At 47.2% G+C, this 12,132-nt stretch overlaps 1 protein-coding gene across 30 annotated transcripts in view; it reads left to right on the top strand.

Moving 5' to 3' along the window:
* Positions 1 to 12,132, top strand: part of OBSCN (obscurin, cytoskeletal calmodulin and titin-interacting RhoGEF) — a 274,889-nt gene that overhangs the window by 88,799 nt on the left and 173,958 nt on the right. For all 30 annotated transcript variants that reach the window (XM_081931293.1, XM_081931304.1, XM_081931294.1 and 27 more), the window contains 7 exons: positions 967 to 1,236; positions 2,602 to 2,868; positions 4,236 to 4,505; positions 4,649 to 4,915; positions 6,218 to 6,487; positions 7,682 to 7,948; positions 9,574 to 9,840. In XM_081931293.1, coding sequence (XP_081787419.1) covers positions 967 to 1,236; positions 2,602 to 2,868; positions 4,236 to 4,505; positions 4,649 to 4,915; positions 6,218 to 6,487; positions 7,682 to 7,948; positions 9,574 to 9,840 — 1,878 coding nt within the window. The remainder of the gene's footprint in view (positions 1 to 966; positions 1,237 to 2,601; positions 2,869 to 4,235; positions 4,506 to 4,648; positions 4,916 to 6,217; positions 6,488 to 7,681; positions 7,949 to 9,573; positions 9,841 to 12,132) is intronic.

The following is a 12,132-nucleotide window of genomic DNA, read 5'->3' as shown; positions in this document are numbered from 1 at the left end:
TGTCAAACAGCTCTTACTGTCAGGAAGTTCTTCCTAATGTTTAGGTGGAATCTTCTTTCTTGTAGTTTAGATCCATTGCTCCGTGTCCGCTTCTCTGGAGCAGCAGAAAACAACCTTCCTCCCTCCTCTATGTGACATCCTTTTATATCTTTGAACATGGCTATCATATCACCCCTTAACCTCCTCTTCTCCAGGCTAAACATGCCCAGCTCCCTTAGCCTTTCCTCATAAGGCATTGTTTCCAGGCCTTTGACCATTTTGGTTGCCCTCCTCTGGACACATTCCAGTTTGTCAGTGTCCTTCTTGAACTGTGGTGCCCAGAACTGGACACAGTAGTACTCCAGGTGAGGTCTGACCAGAGCAGAATACAGTGGCACTATTACTTCCCTTGATCTAGATGCTATACTCCTATTGATGCAGCCCAGAATTGCATTGGCTTTTTTAGCTGCCGCGTCACACTGTTGGATCATGTCAAGTTTGTGGTCAACCAAGACTCCTAGATCCTTTTCACATGTACTGCTCTCAAGCCAGGTGTCACCCATCTTGTATTTGTGCCTCTCATTTTTTTTGCCCAAGTGCAATACTTTACATTTCTCCCTGTTAAAATTCATCTTGTTTGTTTTGGCCCAGTTCTCTAATCTGTCAAGGTTGTTTTGAAGTGTGATCCTGTCCTCTGGGGTGTTAGCCATCCCTCCCAGTTTGGTGTCATCTGCAAATTTGATCAGGATGCCCTTGAGTCCATCATCCAAGTCATTGATAAAGATGTTGAATAAGACCGGGCCCAAGACAGAACCCTGTGGCACCCCACTAGTCACTCTTCTCCAGGATGAAGAGGAACCATTGATGAGCACCCTTTGGGTTCGGTCAGACAGCCAGTTACAAATCCACTGAGTGGTAGCATGGTCTGCATGGAGGCAGCAGGATGGACATTTGACCTTTTTCTCTTTGGCTCCTACTTGTCCTCAGAGCAATCCATCAATATTGTGAAGGAGCTGAGGGATGTGGAGGTCAGTGAGCCAGCGGAAGCCAGGTTTGAGTGCGAAATCTCCATTGAGTCTGTCAAGCCCCCTAAATGGTCTCTCCGCGGAGAACTCCTGCAGGCCGGCAAGGATGTTGTGATAGAACAGGAGAGGAGGCTCCACCGCCTGATTCTGAGGAAGACTGACGTAGAGATGACAGGCACCATTCAGTTTGCCATTGGCAAAGCAAAGTCCACAGCGAACTTGGTGGTGAAAGGTAAGTCAATTCTTCCTCAGAACTTGAAACAGCAGCAGCAGTGGTAGTTCTGTTCAGGGTGGCTCTTGAGGAGAAGGCAGTGGGGCTTTTAGATGAGCAACGTTCAGAGGCGCAAGGATGGCAAAGAGATTCAGAGGAGCCAAAAGTACGACCTCTGCGAGGAGGGGACCCGCTCCATATTGATCATCCACGATACCTCAGTCAAGGATAGTATTGTGATGGCCTGGGACTCGGGCTCAGACTCAGAACCAGAGGAATCTCGGTCCGCACCGGATCCTCTGCCTCAGGCGGCATCGGAACCGAGTCTGGGTCCTGATTCTGAAGAGCCCCAGTCTGCACAGGTTCCCCTGCAACAAGCACCAGCTGGGCCGAGTCAGGGGCCTGAGCCTGCCCTGGCTTCCAGATGTGGGGATGACCTCGTTGCCTCCAGCTGGGCCATCACTTACAGCTGCTCCACTACCAGTTGGGTCAGGGGAGGCTGAGGCGGCCTCTGGGTCTAGTAACCCACTGGCATCTCCCAAGCTGCAGAGACTCAGGTCTGAGAGAAGGAGAGACCTGAGTACTCGCAGGAGGAGGGCTCGCCTTCGGGCGAGACAGGGACATGAGTGACTGGGGGATTAGGACCGGTCGTTACCCCATCAGAGATAAAAGGCTGCCAGACCCCGCCCCAGGTTGCGGGAACAACATTGCTGGAACCTGCCTCTTACCCCGTGCCTGGTTTCCTGCCTTGGCCCTGTTGGACTCCTCGTGAAATCCTTGGATTCAGGACCAGACCTGGACCGTGTTGCTCAGGTTAACCCCAAGGCCCAGCACAAGTATGAGTCTACCTAGCAATACAGTTCTGGGGTTCTTTCCCCCTTCATGCATTGGTAAAGGTAAAGGAACCCTGGACGGTTAAGTCCAGTCAAAGGTGACTATGGGGTTGTGGCGCTCATCTCACTTTCAGGCTGAGGGAGCCAGTGGTTGTCTTCAGACAGCTTTCCGGGTCATGTGGCCAGCAGAACCTCTGGCTCAACGGGTGACCGTGACGGAAACCAGAGCGCACGGAAACACCGTTTACCTTCCTGCCACAGCAGTACCTATCTACTTGCACTGGCGTGCTTTCAAACTGCTAGGTTGGGACAGAGCAACGGAAGCTCACTCTGTTGCAGGGATTCGAACTGTTGACCTTCCAATTGGCAAGCCCAAGAGGCTCAGTGGTTTAGACCACAGCGCCACCAGTGTCCCTCCTTCATGCATTAACTAGCAGTTGTGCATAGTTCCCCTAGTTCTAATTCAATGCCACTCCCATAGTTTCTCCTAGATCTAATTCATTGCAACTTCTTCTTTGTCCATCATGACCCTCCTTGCTGCTTCTCTTTGTAGATCTTCAAGTGACTATTACCAGGCACCTAGAAGACAAGGTTGTCCAGGAAACCCACTCGGTTGTCCTTTCTTGTGAGTTCAAGCCTTCTCCAAAGGTTGTAGAATGGTACAAAGAACACACGCTCATCGAGCCCTCAGAGAGGTTTAAGCTCAAGAGGGATAAGAACACAGCAGAGCTAAAAATCCTGAAGTTGTCTGTTGGAGATTCTGGTGTTTACAAATGCAAAGCTGGGACTTCAGAGACCAAGGCCTCACTGACCATTCTGGGTACGTAGGTGAAACAATGGAGGGAAGGTGAGGGGAGTCCAGCCTTGCTTTATGTGCAGGGAAAGAAATTAGCAATTTTCTCATGTGTATACTTACTATTAGAAATTGGGTGAAATCCGATAAGTGAATAATTTTTAGTGACATGTCTATATGCCGCATTAAGGCAGCAATAATGCATAGAAAAGGCACCATCCTCTGGTACCTTTGAAAGATGTCAATAAATGCCCCCTCAAATGCAAGGGAGACTGTTGCCTCTTTTTGCCCAGTTCCTGTTTGCCTTGACTCAGTGTGATGGCCTGGGACTTGGGCTCGGACTCGGAACCTCTGCCTTAGGCGTCATCTGAACCAAGTCTGGGTCCTGATTCTGAAGAGGTTCTGCACAGGTTCCCCTGCAACAAGCACCAGCTGGGCCCTGGCTCCAGATGCGGGATTACCTCGTTGCCCTCAGCTGGGCAATCACTTACAGCTGCTCCACTACCCCTTGGGTCAGGAGAGGCTGAGGTGGCCTCTGAGTCTAGTAACCCACCAACATCTCCCAAGCTGAAAAGGCTTAGGTCTGAGAGAAGGAGAGACCTGAGTACTCGCAGGAGGAGTGCTCATCTTTGGGTGAGACAGGGAGGTAAGTCGCTGAGGGATCAGGACCGGCTGCTACCCTGAAAGAGATAAAAGGCTGTCGGAGCCCTCCCCAGGTTGTGGGAGCAACATTGCTGTTTGCCGGAACCTGCCTGTGACCCTGTGCCTGACCTAGCCTGGTTTCTTGCCTTGACCCTGTCGGACTTTCTCTTTGTGGAACCCTTGGATTTGGGACCGGACCTGGACCACATTGCTCACTCAGCCTCTCCTAAGTTGAAGCCACTCTGACACACCTCCATGTCAGCCCATCTGTCATATACCACAACCCCACAACAGCCATTTTCCTACTGGCACCCATGGAATGTTCTCAAAATTCCAAGTGTGCCCACTGGCCCGAGAAGGTTGCTGGTACCTGCTCAGGTTGCAGGTTAGAAAGGGAATTTACAATGCAGAGTGTGTTGCGACAATCTGTAATGTATTGGAGAATGGTGCATTCCTCAGGAGAATGGAATGAGCTTGCTTATTTGGAGTGTGGGGAGGAAGAAACCATAAGACAGGGGAGGACATTTCTTAGGCAGCAGATGGAGAATCTGAGATGTTCAGAAAAATATTTTATTTGCTATCGTGGCCCTTTGGATTCTCTGAAAATGCTATGTGGGAAACTGCCTTTGCATATAGAATGGAGGCAGCAAGAAGTTTGCAACATGCTGTTTGCAGAGCTGGAGACGGTTTTGGTAAGTTAGCATCTTGTACTGTGGAAACTCATTGTGTGCCTAATCCCTCCCCTCAAACAGAACGCAAAGTGGAGATAACGAAGCATCTGGAAGATGTGGAAATTGAGGAGGAGAACTGTGCCTTCTTCTCCTGTGAACTGTCTGAAGACATTGACGACGTGGAATGGTTCCTCAATGACACACACCTCTTCCCCAACAACTTCAATGAGATCAAGAAACTGGGCATCTCTCACAGCCTGATGCTCAAACACGTCATGCCAGAAGATGCTGGCTCAGTGACTATCAAGGTTCAGAAGGAAGTCACCGAGAGTGCTCGGCTGAAGGTGAAAGGTGAGTTTCCTTTTTTCACCTAAGGGCCTTGGTCCTCGCTTTCTTTACAATCAAGCTGCTGTATGAGTTTTGTGAAATAAGTAACACCCGGAAAGTTGGATCTAAACATTGCCGGTTCCTTTCCTTGTTGCACCGTTCTTCAGAGAAGCCTGCCGTCTTCATGAAGTCCCTGGATGATGTTGCTGCAGAAGAGCGCAGCACAGTCAGCCTGGAGTGTGAGGTCTCCAAGGCAAAGGTCAAGCCCATCTGGAAGAAGGAGGGTGTGGAACTCACCCCAAGCGACAAGTACGAGATGCTTCAGGCTGGGAAGACGCTGGGTCTCATTATCCATGACCTTGACAAGGCTGATGCCGGCTTGTATACATGCGACCTTGGTACAGAGGTGGCCAAGTCTAGAGTCAGCGTCCAAGGTAGGGGCTGTTGCATTATGAAGTCCGGAACTGTAGAGTTACAAGGTGTAAACATGCACCCCCCACGAAGCCCCACAAGCCAGACCACAAGCGGAGGGCCAAAACAAATGTGCGCCAGCTTTGTGCATCTTTTGCCATCTTTTCTTGTCCTTCCTAGGGTTCTAACACACCAGAATGTTACGGAAGACAATACAGTGGTGCCTCAGGTTACATACGCTTCAGGTTACAGACTCCGCTAACCCAGAAATAGTGCTTCAGGTTAAAAACTTTGCTTCAGGATGAGAACAGAAATCGTGCTCCAGCAGTGCGGCGGCAGTAGGAGGCCCCATTAGCTAAAGTGGTGTATGGCGATCACACAGGGCCCCCGGACGTTTGATGGTCTATTGACCCTGTGCCACCACTGTGATTGCTTTCTTCGCTGTCACCAACCCGTTTCTCATGGGTAATCACGGAGTCCAGACAGTTGTTACCATTAACAAATAATCACGTTTATTTATAGGCATGAACAAGCTTATGGTTTCAGTTAATTTTCCTTGGCAGTTTCTTAATCTTAGTTCCTTAACTGTCCTGTGCATTCCTAACAACTTCAAACTGATTATTTCAACTATCTATCTGACTCCACCTAACAATTCCTCTCACTCACTCGCCACACAACTCCACCAGCCCACAGACTTATCCTCTCTCTTCCGTCTCCAACTCCCAACTCTCAACGGACTTCCACACAGCTCCGACTCTCACTCTAACTCCTCCTATCAGTTTCTCTCTGGCCAATCACATCACACTCATTTAACCCTTTCCTTATGACCCACCTAGGAGGCAAACGCCACATGGTGCTTCAGGTTAAGAACAGTTTCAGGTTAAGAACGGACCTCCGGAACGAATTAAGTACTTAACCCGAGGTACCACTGTACTCATGAACATGAAATTTATTACAGTCAGAGACCAGCTTGAGAAACACAAATGGAGCTACAATCCCAATAGCAAAACAAACATTTTAAACAATATACAACAATGGATTTTAAGTTTAAAAGTGTGATAGGCATATAAACACATAAAAACTTTTTAAAAAAGACCACCTTAGAGAAATGACCCAAAGACAATACTCTTTTTAAATAACAAATGCATTCAAATGCATCCAAACGAGCTTTTTTCTGTTCATACTTCCTCTGTGGAAATGCCCTGGGGATTCCTTAGCCATGCTCTCTGTTTGCACAGGGGTTCCACTGCTCTAATTCTTGCATTGCACTTGCCTTGTGCTGGGTGCCAAAGCCTCTCTGATAACCCTTTTATCTCTGTTCTTAGAACTGAACATCGGCGTCACCAAACGCCTCAAGAACACAGAAGTCCTGGAAGGGGAGAGTTGTAGCTTTGAATGTGTTCTCTCCCACGAAAGTGCTGAAGATTGCCGCTGGCTCATCAACGGAACCGAAGTGGGCCGCGAGGGACGGGTTCGAGCATTCAACAAAGGGAGGAAATACACTCTCAATATTAAAAAAGCAATGGCCACTGATGCCGGAGAGGTTGTTTTCTCCCTCGGTGACTTAAGCTCCAAAGCTACTCTAGTCGTGAAAGGTGCGTAGAGGAAATTTGGGTGTGCATCTTAAGCAGGAACATCTGTTTGGTACATGGACAGCCTCAACGGATTATAAAGTGGCACTATTTAGTTTATTTATTTATGAAAATATATCCCCGTGATGGGGTGAGCTCCCGCTGCTCAGTCCCTGCTCCTGCCAACCTAGCAGTTCAAAAGCACGTCAAAGTGCAAGTAGATAAATAGGTACCACTCTGGCGGGAAGGTAAACAGCGTTACCGTGCGCTGCTCTGGTTTGCCAGAAGCGGCTTAGTCCTGCTGGCCACATGACCTGGAAGCTGTACGCCGGCTCCCTCGGTCAGTAAAGCGAGATGAGTGCCGCAACCCCAGAGTCGGCCACGACTGGATCTAATGGTCAGGGGTCCCTTTACCTTTTATACCACTGTTTGTTTTTGAAAAATCAGAGCGGTTTGCAACAACTGTTCATAAAATCATACAACCATATAAACATGTTAAAATCAGAAAACAGCTACCTGCTTTGGAAAGATTTATTCCTTTTTTTTAAAAAAAATAATTTTTTATTAATTTTCAGTACAGTCATACAATATTATCCAAATTTTACCTAATTTTAACAAAATTCAATTTTTGGTCTTCCTTCAGCTTTTCCGGTAATCATTTAACATTCAATACACATTTCTTTAATTGTATTGCCATTTATCTTCCCTCCTTTTTTCTATTTCCTTTAAACAATACCTCTTAGAGTTTTACAGTGCTTCTTGAAACCCCACTAGCGTTGTTTGCACCTCACATATATTTTTCAGATATTCTACAAATTTCCCCCAATCTTCGATGAACTTTTGGTTTCGAGTATATCTTATTTTCCCGGTCAGTTTATCAAGTTCCGAGTAGTCCGTTAGTTTCATTCTCCATTCTTGAATTGTCGGTACTTCCTTTTGTTTCCATTTTTGGGCCATTAAAATTCTTGCTGCTGTAACTGCGTACTGGAAAATGGAAAGATTTATTCCTAACTGCATAAGCGTGATGGAACAGAAACATTTTCGGCACATGTTTATAAGATGAAATGCCTGCTGAATCTCAGTTCCTTGTCTTGTTGCTCCTTTACTACAGATTCACCCCCCCAGAAAAAAATTCTCCAACATAGTAAAAAAGATGATCAACCTGAGGAGTTATTTTTCTTCTTAACAGAAAGATTCTTTTGCTTCCTTTCCCTTTAGAAAAGCCAGCAGAATTTGTACGTGAGCTGGAGGACAAGACGGCGTTGGTGGGGCAGGAGACTAGCTTGAGTTGTGACTTGTCCAAGTGGGACGGCAACATTAAGTGGCGCAAGGATGGGAAAGAGATTCGGAGGAGCCAAAAGTACGACCTGCGCGAGGAGGGGACCCGCGTCATACTGATCATCCACGATGCCTCACTCAAGGACAGTGGGGAATACACATGCGAGACCGAAATCTCTAAAACAAAAGCAACGCTTACTGTGGAAGGTCAGTGGTGGTGCCCTATAAAGAGTAGATCCAGTCAGCAATCGGAAAGGAAATTTTCTGAAATGCAGTTTGGTTCCACAACGGTTGGAGAGAAACTAGATTCAATTTGCATTTAAAGGCAAACCTACCACTGTGGGTTAAACCACAGAGCCTAGGACTTGCCAATCAGAAGGTCGGCGGTTTAAATCCCTGTGACGGGGTGAGCTCCCGTTGCTCTGTCCCTGCTCCTAGCAGCCTAGTAGTTTGAAAGCACGTCAAAGTGCAAGTAGATAAATAGGTACCGCTCCGGCGGGAAGGTAAATGGCATTTCCGTGTGCTGTTCTGGTTCGCCAGAAGCGGCTTAGTCATGCTGGCCACATGACCCGGAAGCTGTATGCCAGTTCTCTCAGCCAGTAAAGCGAGATGAGCGCCGCAACCCCAGAATCGGCCACGACTGGACCTAATGGTCAGGGGTCCCTTTACCTTTATCTTTCACCAAATCTGCAATTTCTGAAACAATGTGTAATTCAAAGCACAACCACCAACAGTTTGCCAAATATGGGGGGGGGGGTATTCCATATTACAGAAATAAATAATCTAGACTTAAATATAAAAGCAGCAAGCAAAAAGGAAGTATAAAATAAGGCAGAAATGGTCCAGTTGCTGGCAATGACCTCACTGCGCTCCAGCAGCCTGTCTTAAATAAAGTTCAGAAGAGAGGGGTCTTCTCACCAGGCTAGATGATTAGGATCTCGCTCTCTTCTCTCTTTCATCATGATTAATTAATTAATTGTACCCCGCCCACCTGGCTGAGTTTCCCCAGCCACTCTGGGCGGCTTCCAACAAAGATTAGAAATACATTAAAATGTCATACATTAAAAACTTCCCCGAACACGGCTGCCTTCAGATGTCTTCTAAAAGTCTGGTAGTTGTTGTTCTCTTTGACATCAGGTGGGAGGGCGTTCCACAGGGCGGGCGCCACCACCAAGAAGGCGCTCTGCCTAGTTCCCTGTAGCTTTGCTTCTCGCAGTGAGGGAACCGCCAGAAGGCCCTTGGCGCTGGACCTCAGTGTCCGGGCAGAATGATGTAGGTGGAGACGCACCTTCAGGTATACTGGGCTGAGGCTGTTTAGGGCTTTAAAGGTCAACACCAACACTGAATTGCACTCGGAAACGTACTGGGAGTGTAGGGTCTCAGCCTGCGTACCAGATGGAGCTGGTAGACAGCTGCCCTGGATACAGAATTAACCTGTGCCTCCATGGACAGCTGTGAGTCCAAAATGTCTCCCAGGCTGCGCATCTGGTCCTTCAGGGGGCACAGTTACCCCATTCAGGACCAGGGAATCCCCCACACCAGCCCACCCCCTATCCCCCAAGAACAGTACTTCTGTCTTGTCAGGATTCAGCCTCATTCCATTTATATCCTTTAAGTTCCAAGTGGTGGTGAACATTCTTCCCTGTCTATTGCGAGCCGTGTAAATTTCTCCAAGGTGGTGCTGTGTGTTTGGGTTGTGGCGTGAGAATCTACTCTGAGAAGTACGAGAGTAGCATGTAGCCACCATCCTTGAGCCATTGATTCATTTATCTCTGTTGCTGTGTTTGACTTGAGTGCTCACTTACCTATCACTTTATTGCATTTCCTTTCAGAAGCAGGAAACTGCTTCATCAAAGACCTTACGGACCTGAAGCTGGAGGAAAATAAGAAAGCAGTTCTTACTTGCGAAACCAAGAAGCCGGCTTCTGCTGTGACCTGGAGGAAAGGGATTACGGACCTCAAGGCGAGCAAGAAATACGAGATCAGCCAGAAGGGGACAGTCCTGCAACTCACAGTGAACGACTTACAGGAAGACGACAGTGACATTTATACCTGTGACATTGGCGAGACCCAGTCGAGCGCAAAGGTGGTAGTGCAAGGTACGAACGCTGTGTGGTTTGTCTCATTAGTTAGTAAATTGGCATGGGGGAGGGGGAATTCAGCCTGTAGTCCCAGAATTTAGATTTTGTCAAATAAATGGAAAAGGCCATGGTTTGGTGGTAGAGCACATGATGTGCATGCAAAAGATCCAAGGCCCAAATCTTGGTGTCTCCAGTGCAGCTGAAAAGGTCTCCTGCCTGAAATCCTGGGATAGCTCAGTCAGTAGAACATGAGATCCTTAATCTCAAGTTTGTGGGTTCGAGACCCATGTTGGGGGCCCGGACTAGATGACCCTCACAGTCCCTTCCGACTCTACAGTTCAGTGTTGCAAGTTACTGTCAAAAATTCTAGACAGATGAATGAATTCACTTGATATAAAGCAGCTTCCTGTGTTTTCTCCAGCGTGTGTAAGGAAACCAGAACACTGGAGCAGTTCTTACATTAATGTAATGCCCTTTTGCCTAAGATGGAGTTGGTGCAACAAATAGCCCAAGCCACTGTAGATCAGCCATTCCCAACCTCATGCCTTCCTGATGATGCTGGACTTCAACTCCCATCAGCCTCAGCGAGCATAGCCAGTGGTCAGGGATGAGGGGAGTTGTAGTCCAACAACAATAGTTTATAATTTGTACAACATTTGTAGGGCACCATGTTGGAGGAAGGCTGCTGTAGATTGTAACCATGACTTGTCTAATTAAACTAGTCTCCTGCACAGTGAAATCTGTATTGGCATATGCTGTATTTATTACAACATGTAACTTTTTCATATTCTTTCCTTTATCAGCAATCATGGACGTGTATCTAAGTCTCTTTCTATTACAGGCTCGTGATAAGTGAGAGGCACTTCTCTTTGAATTATGCCTTACAATGGAAACTTCTTGATGTTTTATTTTGTGCTCGTGTTCGTTTTTCCAGGCCAATAACCAAAGGCCTGGAACATGCATGTTTGATTTAAAGGTGTCTGCTATATGTGGTTGATCCCTACAACATAATATACGATGCACAATAGGTTTGGAATAAAGCTGAATCAGGTGACAATGGGTTGTATTGGGGGATGCTACTTTCAGATGCAATCGTCACTCAAAGGATCTGCTACTTTGAGGCATTTAATGAGGAACCCACTCATGAAAAATGATCCAGGCATGAAGACTGCAATAGAGGGTAAACTAGATGAAGGCAAGCACTAGATTCTTCTAATTTGTATGATGGTGGACGCAAAAGGGTGAGGAAGTTTGCAGTTCAAAGCTCACCCCATCGGAGGTGAGATGCTTTTCACTTGGTGCTACAGCTCATTTCTGTCTGGATTTGATGTTGGATTCTGACCTGGAGACCAGCAGCTTGGACTACTCAAGCAAGCAAACTCAATTCTGCTCTGTGTCATCATACTAGCTACCAAAAAAACCTTCTTGGCTTCCCTGTAAGGTCTCAACAGACCAATTTTAGGCTTTAGATTGGAGCAACGTCTGCATTACCTTGGAGCTTTCCAAGGTCCTGAAAAGAACATAAGAAGAGCCCTGCTGGATCAGGCCAAAGGCCCATTTAGTCCAACATCCTGTTTTCCACAGTTGCCAACCAATTGCCTGTGCCTAGCCCACAAGCAGGACATGAGCGCAACATCACTCTCCCACCTGTGATTCCCAGCAGCTGCCATTCAGAAGCATATAGCCTCCATTCCAGCAATTGTTGTACTGGCCCAGAAAGTGCCTTTGGATGTTACTGTTTCGTGCAAATATAAAGAAGGATCAGTAGTGGTGAGTGCCCATTGGAACAGATGGGCTGGAGCCAATGACAAGCAGAGCCAGATAGTTTTAGTTTTGTCCCCATCCTTCTCCCTCTTGAGTTCTACACAGGCAAAACAGAGACCAAGGGTGAAGAAACTGACAGGCAGTGCCATCCCTGAACTAGATGCAAGTAAGAAGGCAGATAGGCAAGAGCTGACTGAGAGCAGACTGGGATTGGTGGGGCAGTGTGCCATTCACCCTAGTTGACCAGCCTCTCCTCTTCAGGTGCATACTGTCTCCAACAGTGGAGGTAAAACATGACCATTGTGGGTAGTAGTTGTTATCCTCCAAGTTTATTATTGACCTGCCTCTGCAAATAATCTGTAAATTCTAAACCATTTTGGGCGGTGCATCTTTAACTTACAGAATACCCTGTCAAGATTTGAAACCCCTTCTCATGTATAAAACGGAAAGTGAGATATAGAAGGTGATACAAAGAAATGGGAGTCTCCCAGTGGTGCAGCAATAAAACTAGCACATTTGCAAAGCTAAGAAGGGTCTGCTATGGTT

Source organism: Podarcis melisellensis (genome assembly GCF_964234715.1).
Source record: "Podarcis melisellensis genome assembly, chromosome: 12".
NCBI classification, from domain to species: domain Eukaryota; kingdom Metazoa; phylum Chordata; class Lepidosauria; order Squamata; family Lacertidae; genus Podarcis; species Podarcis melisellensis.
Note: the sequence above shows the minus strand (reverse complement) of the source record. Positions and strands in the feature narration are given on the sequence as shown.